General features: G+C 33.5%; 1 protein-coding gene across 6 annotated transcripts in view; it reads left to right on the top strand.

Annotated features, from left to right (window-relative positions):
* lrba (LPS responsive beige-like anchor protein) overlaps positions 1-14,718 on the top strand; it is a 399,767-nt gene that overhangs the window by 84,721 nt on the left and 300,328 nt on the right. For all 6 annotated transcript variants that reach the window (XM_056459670.1, XM_056459679.1, XM_056459695.1 and 3 more), the window contains exons 20-21: positions 2,028-2,151; positions 3,859-4,051. In XM_056459670.1, coding sequence (XP_056315645.1) covers positions 2,028-2,151; positions 3,859-4,051 — 317 coding nt within the window. The remainder of the gene's footprint in view (positions 1-2,027; positions 2,152-3,858; positions 4,052-14,718) is intronic.

Consider the following 14,718-nt stretch of genomic DNA (forward strand, 5'->3'; position numbering starts at 1 on the left):
TGTGCCATCACTTAAGAAATAGTTTGCGTGAATATTAATTATGACAATAATGTAGAATACAAAAAAAATGTTTTATAGAATTATCTATTTATCTTAAGCCCGACTCAAGGCTGAGAATTAATTTTATTAAGTCTTACCTCCCTGATTCTATTCCTTCTTTCTGCTTCATAGCCATGCTTAGAAAATAAGATCATCATCATATTATAAGCTTCAGTTTTGTGAACTTGCAAAACTTGCTGCGTGTCCACACCTCGTATCATAAAAGTAACAGAAAAGGCCTTTACTCTGGTTTCACAGTGCATGAGCGGTGCATATTTTATCGGCGTGCTCATAAACAAGAACAGGAGCAGTGCGTGAGGTGCGCAGAAATGGTTTTCTGCGCGCATGCGTCAGTTTGCTTTCACCAGCATTGTTACGGTTGCACAGAGAGAATAGCAAACTTGCGTGTGCAAAAGGTTCCAAATGTGAATGGCTCCTAACGTCTTTATTCTGGGATTACCACTTTAAATTAATACATTTGCATAAAGTAAATTGTATCTCTCAAAGCTTACTGGGGAAGTCTCCCTGTGCCACCCCAGCAAGATGCTGCCCTGTACGAACACCCATATTGCCCATGCCTAAATCCGCCACTGCTCAAAAATATAAAAAGTTATACATTATGAAGTCATGAGAAAAAAATTGTATTGTGTTCATTATTTGTTTTTCCATATACAAACAGAGGAAAACATTATTGTAATGTCCAAGAAAAAATATGCCTTGAAAGCCAAGTGTTTCATGAGTTTATATTTCAAATTTGATTAAGATAGCATGCAAAATGCGAATTCTGTAAAAAGTTTTCCGAGACTATATCAGTGTCCTTCTTTCCCTCACTGTCAGAGGCATTTTCTCAAAAATCACCATCACAAACTAAAACAGTAAAGGTTGATGAATAATTTGGTCTACATACAAGTTCATGTATCTTTGGCAAAAAAAGACACTTTGGGCTTTATTATCCTTTTTTTTGTTTGTTTTATTGTTGAGTTGAGCTACAAAAAAGAAAACTGAAATTAAACGTTTTAATTATATGTTGTAAATTAATCATATTTAAAAAAGTAAATGCTGTCTCGACGAAAAGAGGACAATGCACATTGTGAGAAAATTAGTGCAAAAGCTCGACTTGTGTGTTCGGGATTGTGTAATGAAAGGGATTTTTTTGTTTTTACTCTAATACGTTCATTATATCTATATTTTTAAAATTATACTGCATTAGTTCATATAAAGCAATGTTTTCTGGTTTTAAATATTAGGAAAATAAATTAGGAAATTACTCGTGGCAACTTTTATGTAATACAGTTTGCTATATTTACTTTTGGCCCACAGCCCTCAATGAAGTTTGGATTTTGGCCTCTCATAAGAAAAAGTTTGGCCACCCCTGCTGTAGACAACCGAGGAAAAAAAGGCAGCTTATAATATTGTCTTTAAGAATATTAAATTTAAATGATTCCAGCAAACTAAAAACATCATTTGGGAAGTATGTAAAAAAAGAATAAATAATTCACAGGAGGGCTAAACATTGTGTCTTACAAATAGACAGACGACTACGAAACCATCAAAAAGTATGCTGTGAAACAAAGACACGTAGAGAAAACTTTGCTTAAGTAAAGTTTAATTAGAAAAAAAAACTAATATTTTGCTTACCAAAGCTGCATTTGTTTAAACAGACGATGGTTAAATAGTGTTATTATAAAGCTACAAAGTAGCTGTTTTCTAATATACTTAAAATGTGTTCCCAAAATGGCAGTTTATACTATATAGTATAGTACATTTTTTTTTAGCAATTTTAGTCTTCTGTGTGACAAGAAATTTCAGAAATGAATCTTTTAAGAATGAAACGATCTCATGATTTCTCTATTTACTTTTTATCAGCATTGGATTTTTAATGCAATTGGTGCTTTTTCTAAGGATTCGTTGGTGAATAGAAAACAAAACAGCTTCCAACAGAAAGGTTCATGTGCATTAAAGGTATACTGTATATTTTGTTCTATCAGAGATCCTGAAAGTCATAGCGGCCCTGTTAAAGAATGCTCCTCCTGAGGCAGAAAGCATGGAAGTGCGGCGTATCTTCCTCTCAGACATGATTAAACTCTTCAACAACAGCCGAGAGAACCGCAGGTGAGAATTACTGCTATACACACACTTACCTAGATATTGTACATGAATGAAAAGCTACAGTGACGTTAACCTTGTATTGGAACATTTTTATACAGTAATGCTTATAGATGAACACTTACACAAAGCAGAAAACATGTTAGCTTTTTAGTACATTTCCTTTAAGCCTCCTTCTGGAAAATGTTTTGAGTCTAAAGTATAGTTTGGGTATAAATTTTGCACTAAGAGCACTGTAGCCCATTAATAAACATTTTAGCTCCATCAGAAAACCTGCAACGCAATTATTTTACTTCCAACTTTATTACTGACAAGTGCTTTGCTAATTAAATAGACTTTTCAGTTTATATAGGTATTTAGGGATCCAAACTAACATTTGAGAGCGTTGGCTTCAAGTTCTACAAATGGTGGAACCAGCACTTGTTTTAGTAATTCTGTACATGTCATATTAATAATATTAAAGTTTTGTCTCAAAAGCAATTGACATTAGCTTGATCTGAGTGTAATTGAAGCTTGGGTTGGGATCAACACTGTAAAAAAATGCTGGGTTGCACACATTTACTTCATTGTGTCACAACACAAATTAATTAAGTTAACATAATTGTTTTTACAATTTTAAGTGGATTGAACATAAAATAATAAAGTTGTCCAAAAACCTTTTGATTTGTTTTGTGTAATATTTACTTAAAAATAATTAATTAATTAATTAATTAATATGTTGGAAACAATAATAAACATTTTAATAAACAGCAAAGATCTAGAGAAACATAAAAAATGTACTATAACTTATTCAAATTTAAGTGTATTATCTTGCTATTCCTATGTATGTTAGGTGACTAAACTCCTATTTCAGTGGATATAACACACACACACAAACACACTGTGCCACTTTTCTGTCACAAGTCTATGGTTACCACTGTAAAACAATGGTAATTGATAATTTGTGGATTGAAACATCTAACTGCATTCTTACACAGTATGTCTGCTGCTTTCTGGATCAGCACTGTTAAGAATGACAGAACGTATTTATTGGGCTTTAAACTGGTTGGAATCACAGAGACTAAATTGCTGAAATAACACACTTCTCACTTGATCTCACAGTTCTGTTTAGTGGTCAGGTGATTGTGACTTGAAAGTGTAGAAAAGAACACGCACTCTAGCTCTTTTTTTTTTGTTCCACTTTTGGCATGTTTGTCTTTTAATATCACTCCTAAGGCAGTGCTATCAATTGGTAGTTAAATAATAATAATAATAATAATAATATTATTATTATTATTATTATTAAATAACAACAACATGTCGATCTTGGTGGGTTTTCTTTTAAACACTACTAATTTTGTCTTAAATGAGCATAAAAATTTAGGAAAGCAATTGAATGCTTTCATTATAAATCTGTGCATTTTTTAAGTGACACCTTTGTTATTTAATGTAATCAAGTGAAAAATCTAAATGAGAGATTAATTTGCTGCTCTTCAATCAAAATGTTTAAATTAAACAGTGAAGAAAAGGTTAATGAGATTTGATAAAGGGGTTGTCAAAATGTTGACATGTATGAGTTGCACCAGCAAATTGATAGTCACACCAGTGTGATATTAAGCAGAATTTAGTTTAAAAAAAGTCGACACACACAGTGTCTAGTACTGTATCATATCCTGATTTTCATCATCATCTATGTGTGTTCTGGAATTAGTATGCACTCATTGTTTTGTGTAGGAGTCTGTTGCAGTGCTCTGTGTGGCAGGAGTGGATGCTCTCTCTGTGCTTTATAAACCCCAAGAACAGCGAGGAGCAGAAGATCACGGAGATGGTGTACGCCATCTTTCGCATTCTTCTTTATCACGCCATTAAGTACGAGTGGGGCGGCTGGCGCGTGTGGGTGGACACACTCTCCATCACACACTCCAAGGTCAGGACCCAAAACACACACACACATACGCACACAAAACAAAACAACACAAGGATGTATGTTTGAAGTGTGCATACTGTATATTAATGCATGTATTATGAAACAGTGGAACAATTCACAAAGCCTGGCATTTTTTTTATATGTCAAAGTACAGGATTTATGCATTTTAAATATTTCCTAATTTCATTTTTTTTATCAGTGGGATAAAATTTTACACATGTTGTTTTCCTTAGGGGCAATAGCATTGTGCATGAATTTCTGTCTTCATTTATATTAGGGCATTTTTGACTTTTTTTTATAATTAAATGTAAAATAAGATAAATATTTTAACATTTTATGTAATGGAAAAACAACGACCACAACAATTATTATTTTTTTATTTTTTTATTTTAATTATTATCATTTATTTTAATTGTTATTTTTTATTTTAATTATTATTACTACTACCAAACAACAACCAGTTGTAAAAAAAAAGTGTAACACCTTCAAACTGTTTTCTTTTTTATCGATTTTAAAATGTCTTTTCATAGAATAGGGATGCTTGAATTTCAGTAGCCATTAACTTCAGTTTTCGGAGTGACATCATTTCACAGATATAATTTTAATATGCTTATATCCAAATACGATAACTGGATATTATCAATGTGAAACATTATTATCAATTGTTCAAACATTGTGTTTATTTATAGTTTTTTAAGTAGAAAATTTAAAAGCAACATATATTTGAGTTTTTTTATGCAGTAGTGTGCACATTTTAACAGTGTCATATCTGATTTAATAATTGCAGATTGGTTTGTTGATTTGACTGATTAATTAATTGCATTTGATTTATTGATTTATTATTTCCCCCTCATTGTATAACACGTTTTATCATACATCAAACACCAATCCTCAATTTACCCCATGCTGCTTTAGGAAAACAAAACAAAATGTGAAAGACAAAAAAACGACAACATTCCATAACTACACACTTTCAAAGCTTCTTCGATATTTAAATGTTTTAACAGTTCAAAAACACCTCCCAGATATAAAACAAACCAGAGGGTTTCTTTGTTATTACTGTGCATAGGCAAGCTTTTCATATGCGAGCTTTCCAAATATGTTACTTTTCTCAACCATAGTCCAATGAGGAGGTTAACTATTTTTCAGCACAAAGCAAAAGAGCACCATGCTTGTATGAAACATAAATCAACCCATTTTCTTTCTTTAGTGGGTAAATAACAGCTGCCCACTAACAACATGATATTTTAACATAAATGTCGGCATTACAGTATCGGTTGCTTGTTGACAGAGTAGTGTTACTGTGTTGGCATTGAAATGGACTAAAAGGGACTTTGCCACTTGAATTCAAAGCTTTTTTTCTGACCAGCGTGTGCTTCCATCACTCTGCCTCTTCTTTTCTTCAGCACTGATTATGCTCTTGTATTCCTCATTCCTTCATACGCTCAGACTCCTGCGTCAGCACTAATCCACAGACACCTGACTGTTATTATACTCCGTAATCAACTAGACTTCTCCGATTAGAATCTTTATTTCCCTCCACTGCCAAGCTCCTCATTCAGACTTTCCTTTACAGATTGAATTGCCTCCTTAATGTCTCAGAGAGCTCTCAGTTTTCTTAGCTTTCTAGCTTCAGAAATGTCTATTTTAAAATGCTCTATTGATATTGTAAATATGGACACGGTTCCAAGCATAGTAAAGTGATTTGGTGTCAGACTGTGGCTTTGGGCATCAGCTGCTGGCATTGCTCCATTTATACACTTTGCTGTATTCAGACGCTCTGCTCTATTTGTTGTCAGTGGCCACTTGGGGGCGCAGCAGTGCTGTGCAGGAGACTTGCAGGAATGAGGAGATCTAGTTCTCGCTGTGCTTATTCATCAGTATATGCAGCGGAGTTCTGCGGTACTAGCGTCAACAAAGGGGACCATAAAAATTATGATTGTTTTCAAATAGGTTTTCTAAACACTTTCGGTTTTCTGTTGTGTGGACTAACCACCACAGACTCATGTCTTTCATTGGGGGTAATACAGTGTTACTGCTGCGTGTCAGGCTTGTCAGAAGGATTATTAGCATTAAAGAATATATTTATTTTTAATTTATGTTTGAACATTTTTGGTTTATTGTATTATTACCGTGCTCAGGATAATTGAGTACATCCCATTTTGAAAATGAATATTTTATCCATTTCTCAGTGAATATAGGCTATGTATTTTGGTGCATTTAAACAAAACATATTTATTAAACGGATATATTTATCAAAATAATATTTTAGTCACCAAACATTTAGAAATTGAAAGATAATACAATTAAATTCAAGCAAAATATTGCAAAAATAAATTACAACCTACAGAATACCAACAAATTTTTTCAATTGTTTTATCTCTCTTGATTTTTCCTCTTTTTAAAAAATTGCATTTAATATTTTTCTATAAAATAAATTTGGTTGTACTAGTTTTTGGCCCGTTGTTTTGTTAGATAAGCTCCAGATTTGGCTTCAGTACTGACTAATCTAATGTATATAGACAAAAATAATATTGTATACAAAATAATTTGGCCACCTCTGCATTAAATGGTTGCATTAGATGTTTTTATAACAAATTGCGTTTATTAACTTACGTTTATCATTTAAAGTGTTATTAACTGTTAAAGTTGGCAATGTTTTGAGTACATTTATTGCAGTATTTTTTCATCTTTGTTAATGTTAGTTAATGAAAATCAATTTAAGTTCTTGTTAACCCACAGTGCTATAACTAATGTTAATCAGTACACTTTTGGATTTCAAGTGTTATGAAGATTAATAAATGTCAGACAAGTATTGTTCATTCGTTTGTTTTGTTATTAGTAAATACACTGTAAACAATTTACAAATGGGCTCTATTTTTACATAAAATTTGTATATTACGTGACAGTGAGCTTCTAAATTTACACTCTTACTGGCAACCAAAAATGCCAGTAAGTTACTGTAAATTTTATAGTAATTATTTTTACATTGTACATTAACTAATGAAACCCTATTTTAAAGTGTGACCATGTTTTGCATATTGCAGTTCAATTCTTGGCTATTTATTTATTGTTTATTTCTTATGAAGCAGTCCTAAACATAAAACCAATAGGTTCATTTTCATTTGTTTGTTCATGTTCAGCTGTTCTTATTCATTATTATTTACAAATGTGCATAAAAACAGCGACAATGAAACATTTTAGAGGAAGGAAAGAAACTGTCAACTCGTGCTGCCAAACTCAATTTAAAATCATGCTGAAATGCAAATGTTAATTCTAATGATGATATTGATAGAAATATGTATAGATACCTTCTGGCAAACATGAATATCATATATTTTTAAATCACTCTATGGAATCACACACCACATTTTATGAAATATAGTAAAATAATAATAATAATAGTAAAAATAATAATATTTTGGTGTATTGAGTAGCATCAGCCAGCTTTTGCTTCCACTCTTTACATGCAGACACGCTGTATTGGGGTCTGCTTGCATTCCTTAAGTAGCTCCTTGCTGAGGCAAGTGCACACAAATTGATCACTCCCCTTCCTATGGGTCAAGCCTGTAATTGCTTTCTTGCGCTGTAATTGCACAAGATTAATGCAGGTAAAGTCCTGTTCTGTTTACAACGGCTGTGCTCTGATCTAAAAACAGAAAAGGGGGTCGTCCGTATGAGCTGGAAGGTGCTGCAGCGCAGAGCTAGAGAGATACATGCATCTGCTGAGGAGAAAAAAAAAGCTAAAGAAACTCAATTGCAATTTTATTGTCCGGCGTGATAGATTTCCTGCCAACTCTGGAGTGGGAGAGCTGTTTGTCACTGTAGCTCTCCCTTTCAGCTGCAGGGGTGTGTGTGTGTGTGTGAGAAGGAGAGTGGGGGAGAGAGAGAGAGACATTGTGTGTGAAATAGAAAAGTGTGTGTTTGCATCTTAGAGATGTACTATATAGAATCGTGTGCTTGGTTTTTAGGTCTCTTGTGTTTGAACACATTTAATATTCATTTCAAGTGGCCTTGGCAATCATTATGGGAATCCTCATAAATTCAGACGGCCTTTTGGGAACCCGCCGGTAAATAAATGCATGCTCTTGGGGAGACATACATTTAGACAAAGGTTGTTTATACAAAGTTGTTTTTGTTTCACTATTCAGTTATTTTCCCAGCTCGCTATATATATTTCTAGTTCTATGAAGTATGACAGAGAGCTGCATAAAACATCCTGTTAACTAGACATACTTATATTTTGTAATAATGTGTCAGAATAATGAACATGCTTATTGGTGTTCATTAAACTACCAATAACTTGACCCTTAACCTCCCCACCAAGTAAAAAAGATGGATTGCATTTCTTAACTCTTAATGTCACTAGTTAATACACTCAATGCATTTTTTAAACACATTCCATAGTTTTTAAAACATCAAGCTCTACCAAATGGTTGATATGTCGGTTTATGGTAAAATACAGGAATTAATACATATACTATGAAACATTTTTGAATACTAAATCATTTTTGAATACTAATGAAGTATGCCTTAAAATATTTCAGATTCTCATTTAACATGAATTCTTGGTTTTACAATAAAACCAAAATCAAACAAACAATGCTGTGTGTGTAAATCATTATTTAAAATAGTCATTCTTTAAATTACTTTAACAGTCGTTATTTCCAGATTGTCAAAATATGGTCAGCCATTTGGCAGAGCAGACAGTTAAAAGGTTACCTGACTGTTTATTTTCTAAAATGTACAGTTTGGCTTATGAGATCCCCAGGAAATTAATTGAAAATGTTCTGATTCTTCGTGACCTATTGTTTAACCATTTACAAAAAGGCTCTGTTTGTTAGCATTATTTAATTTACCTAACCGAGCCTCGGCTGGGTCAGTTTCTGTGTGGCGTTTGCATGTTCTCCCCGTGTTCGCGTGGGTTTTCTCCAGGTGCTCTGGTTTGCCCCACAAGTCCAAAGACATGCACTATAAGTGAATTGGGTCCGTTAAATTAAGCTAAATTGTCCGCTTTGTATATGTGTGAATGAGTGTGTGAGTGTTTCCCAGTGATGGGTTGCAGCTGAAAGGGCATCTCCTGCGTAAAACATGTGCTGGATAAGTTGGTGGTTCATTCTGCTGTGGCGATCCCTAATTAATAAAGGCACTAAGCCGAAAAGAAAATGAATGAATGAATTCAACGAAAACTTCTTGCAAAATATAATATTATTAAAATCAAAAGAAATGACTTTTATTTAACGGAGCCAACAACTACTTTTACTGTATTTTTTACAGTTTAATGTTAAACTAATAACTTGTAACATGCAGATATTTCTTATTCCCTCAAACATACATTTGCTGTTTATTTATATAAGTAACTGAAACAACATAGTTCTTTTTTTTTTTTTTTGGAGTGACAACTTCAGTGTTTTATATTCAACCCACTTAATATTGTAAAAACTAATAAGTTAGCTTAATTTCTTATGTTTTTCGAACACAAATTAATCACTTAGTTGTACAAGCGTAAAACAAGATGAAAAGCCGTTTACACGCACGCGCACGTCAGGATAAGCAGGCTAGCGCAGAATCTCCATTGAATATACTGGGGTAAAATAAATGTTTATATTTCAAAGACATGACGGGGGAAAATGTAATTTAATGCAGTGGTGCTTGTACAATCAGAGACTAAGCATAGGCCGGTATAAGATTCTGACAGCATGATAACCTTGGATAAAAATATCACGGTTACACAGTATCATGGTATTGTGCTCACTGCTCTAAAATATATTCTTTTTAAATGTCTGGGTAAAAAACAAAAACTTTTTCTCCTTTGAAAACAATATATTTTATTTTTTGAAAGCTTTATAATAGTTTGGAACCGTAAACATGTCAGGCTAAATAAGTAAAAAGATTAATTGACTTCTGCTGTCTTCATTTGTTTCAAAAACACAGATTTCTTTACAATTTAAAATGGCATCTTTGGGTATTTTTTTTCTGCTGGAGATACTGTTGCCCTCAAAAACAAACAAAAAATTAAATATAAAATCTTACACATACCTTAGGAACAGAAAATTTTGGCGGTTTTAAGACCTTGACTTTTCAAAACCACGATATACCTTGAAAACGGTTATCGTGCTAGCCTATCTGAGACCCACTTTTTTTTTTTTTTTACAGTGTTGTTGATTTTGGATTATGCGCAAATGTTTACTAATAAGATCTTATTGTAAAGCTTTATTTATTTTTATAGCTCATAATGCTTTGCAAAGTAATTTGTTTGCAACGCTTGTTTATTCTGAACATTTACAATAAAGCAATACAAAGAAATCTAGTTCTGTTATCTGAGTTTTGTTATTATACCAGTAGAAATATCCCATTTCTATGCAGCTTATTTCAATATCAAAAGCATATATTGTGATCAACATGAAATGTTGATACTATAATATGATCACTCTTAACACAAAGACTTAAGCAATCACCCTTCTCTCTGATTGCTACTTGATTGTGTTTTACTGGGCATGTGCGTGTCGAAGGAATTGCTGTCTCCTCTCCAGCCAGCTCATTGCGTGCAGACAGATGTTTCTGCAGATGGGCCTGCTGACACCACAGCTTACCCAAGGTGCCCCCGTTCCAGAGCTGCACATAAATGAGACACCGCTGCACACAGTTACTGTAGGGACAGTTTTCTGCTTCAAGTGGTCACCTTGTGAAAGACCCAGTGCCCTTCATGCTTTTCTAGTCAGCACTCTTCTCTTCCATTGTGACGAACATCTTAATGGGTAAAAGAGAGGCTGTAATGGTCTTGAAAAAGTGTCTAATCCCATGGAACCTGCAGTTTAATTCTAGAACGCCACTTTTTCCTCTACTGGGGCGTCACACCTATACTTTTGTGTTCTCCTTGAGAAGGGAAGTGTTATAAAGAAGAGTAATTATTAATAAATATAATAAATATGTCTTACAGTATGTTGCATGGGTATAGCCAAAAATACATTGCATCAAGTTATTAAAGTTGTCAAGTTATTAAATATTATTTTATGCCAAAAATCATTAGAATATCAAGTAAAGATCTCGTTCCGTGAGAATATTTAGTAAATGTAAATATACTGTACAATATAGCAAAACTCAATTTTTATTGGTAATGTGCAACACTAAGCACTTAATTTTGACAAATTTAATGGTGATTACAGATTTGTAATCTCTGCCTGTCACTGACTGTCATATCCAAAGTTTACATTCATGGAAATCTTATTTATTCAGCATTCATATCATACATAAATCTCGATTTCCAGAAAAAAATGAATAAATAAAAGAAGACAATTATGACTGATTTTGTGTTTCAGGATAACATATTGTATTTTAAACCAAATAATGGGCAACAAAGGACCTTTCTGTCTTGTTAGAAATAAAGAAAACAACTTAAATGATTACAGCCTTATGTTAAACCAATGTTAAATTACATGACTTGACTGTTTTGAATGCATAAATAAGATGGAAACATATATTATATTATATTATATTATATTATATTATATTATATTATATTATATTATATTATATTATATTATATTATATTATATTATATTATATTATATTCATTAATTTTCTTTTCGGCTTAGTCCCTTTATTACTATGGGGTCGCCACAGTAGAATGAACCGCCAACTTATCCAGCATATGTTTCCATCTCTGGGAAACACCCATACACACTCATTCACACACATACACTACGGACAATTTAGCCTTCCCAATTCACCTGTACCGCATGTCTTTGGACTGTGGGGGAAATCTGAGCACCTGGAGGAAACCCACGTGAACGCAGGGAGAACATGCAAACTCCACACAGAAAGGCCAACTGACCCAGCGACTTCTTGCTGTGAGGCGACAGCACTACCTACTGCGCCACTGCGTCTATATTATAATATATTGTATTATATTATATTATATTATATTATATTATATTATATTATATTATATTATAAATTTTTTATCTAATTAGAAACATTTAAAAACATAGATGCAGTAGTGCGAATCTGGGCCTGATGGAGATGTTGGAAGGAATAACCTGCCCGTCTGAGAACATCAAGCCTATTCTGTGGTGTCAGGAAGCTACTTATTGAGCTTGACAACACCAATACTATGGATTTAAAAGACAATGGGATCCAGTATTGGAACATTGCTTGTAAAGACAAAGGCAAACCTGCAGTCAGTCAGTATTGAATGAAGTCAAATAGGCCTCCATGCAAACTGGCTTTAGAACATGGAAAACATTGACTGTTTAAAGACACTGACATTGATAAAACTTTCACTTTCTTGACGTTCATTTCACAGGCTTATCATACCATAACATAGCTTTAAGATTTTTCCAGAGGGAATGTTAATCTGATTTTTATTTAGATATTTCAAAGATGACAATCCATTTTATGTTGAAATGATTACATAATAACATTTATAGTTTTTTTATTATTATTATTATTTTTATTTTAGTAAGTGAGCAACCTACAAAAATATGCCAGACAGAATAACTTTACATTCCGGTTTATATATTTTCCTAATGGAAATGGTGTTTTATGAGTCTATCTTTGAGTACCTTTCTCTCTTGTCCAGACAGCTGTGAGAGTATTGAATAAAAAGAAAACTAGCAATGTGTTCTGGACAGTAGAAAAGGGATTCAGTCTGCTGACCACATTGATTTTTGCAGGAATGGAATCGCATTTAGCTAATCCAATTAGAGCATTCTCAGGGTCCCTATTTCCCCTTTGTTTTGCGGTTACTCACTATCTATTGATCTAAATAGGCCTCCCTACTGGCCCTACTGTGAGAGTCTGTGGCCGACTACTCCCTGCTGATCTAAGATCAGTTTTTTTAAGCTCCGTTTTGGTCTATTGCTGAGCTTGCAGTCTGATTGCTGGATCATCAGTCTGATGCTAGATGATTCTTCACTAGACTAAGGAATTCTTTCTTTCATTCTATTCCATTCAATTCTACTCTCAGCTTTAGGATTTGTCTTAGATAAAGAGCAAATTTGAAAACCTTAAAAATAGTTGTAATGTATTTATATATTTTTTCTACCCAGATGTAATCATTTGATGTGATATTTTAATAATTTTTGTGTACGTTTTATATACTGAACTGTATGCAACTCTGAAATTGTACTTAATTATATACAACAACTTGAATTAGCATTAAGTTGCAAACAGATGCCTGGTGATACAAAGCTCACTGTCATGTTATGAAACCTGCACTGTATATTGTACTTTTTTCCCCCATTCCCTGTGACTAGAGAGCTGATCGGAATTAAATTAGATCAGATTTAAACTGATGTCTAGCCCACCCGGTGGCATACAGGCTGCATTTCGAAACCACATTCCTGTAGTTACCCGCTTTCCAAAGTAACTTTATCTCCATAACACGCCAAGGGCTCACATGTACCGTATGCCGATTATAGTAAGGACACTAATGCTTTTCACATGACGTAATTCTTTATTGGTATGATACGCATTGTAGCGAGCTGACAGACAATGAGGTGCTTTTAGTGTACACATGAGGACTTTTTCTTTAACAGCATATGCTGATTCTTAAAGATAATACCTAACTGGATAATATGGGGCCTTATGCACAGCTTTTTAAACGCTTAGTGGTTTACATGAGTTTTAACTTTCATTTTTCACAAATACTCAAATGCCTTGCAGGCCTTCCTGATATGTTTGGACATTTATACCATGCTTATCCATTTATTTGGCATCCAATCCCAAAGTAGTTTTTTTTTAAATAGATTGTTGGGGCTAAATGTTAAAAGCCAAACTGAGCCCAGACAAATGGTCTTGCTGTTTCTAAGAAGAAGACAGTCAAGAGAGAAAGAAAACCAGCAAAGCTTTTTTCAGAGCTGTCCATTCAGAGCAAATAGCCATGGATTAGCAGTCAGACTGCATGGAAGATTAATGGCCAGGCTTGTAGCAGGCTAATTTAGAACAATAACGGCCAATTAATTACGTATAATAAGGCTTTCTTGCCTAAATGCAAATGCTGGCATTGGTGTGGAAGTTGCAAGTTGTTTCCCGTTTCCCCAGTGGTGTGTTTGACTTTCTGTCTGTTGTGTTCCTTTGATAAATTAAGGTGCATTTTGTTGTGCTACAGCTTCTGTGTGTGCAGATGCCATGCACACTCTGCTGGTAATTGCAGTCCTCCAACACATGACTTCTTTCTTTTATTTATATATATATATATATATATATATATATATATATATATATATATATATATATATATATATATATATATATATATATATATTATTTATTTATTTATTTATTTATTTATTATTAATATATATTTTTTTTGCTAGTAGTACTTGTATTTGCCCTGGTGATATCTTTGTCCATCCATACGGACTTGAGATGCAGAGAGGACTTGACCACGACAACAGGGTCTCTGATGGAAGAACGGTCTCTGATGGATTTACGCAAGAACTGCAGCTGCAAATGGCACTCACTAGAGAAATTTGGGATCTCAAAAACATACTTACATACTTGCATACATACATATTGTTTGTCATTTTCAATCGATATCAGCTGTATATAGCCTGATCCTTTTATTTTCTGTTAGCTGTGACACAGGTGTTGTAAACAGAGAGCACAGTATTTTGTGGGAATTCAATGCTTTGTGGAAATGTAAATCACAGTGCAATGCATAA

This window comes from Danio aesculapii, chromosome 1, assembly GCF_903798145.1.
Source record: "Danio aesculapii chromosome 1, fDanAes4.1, whole genome shotgun sequence".
NCBI classification, from domain to species: Eukaryota; Metazoa; Chordata; class Actinopteri; order Cypriniformes; family Danionidae; genus Danio; species Danio aesculapii.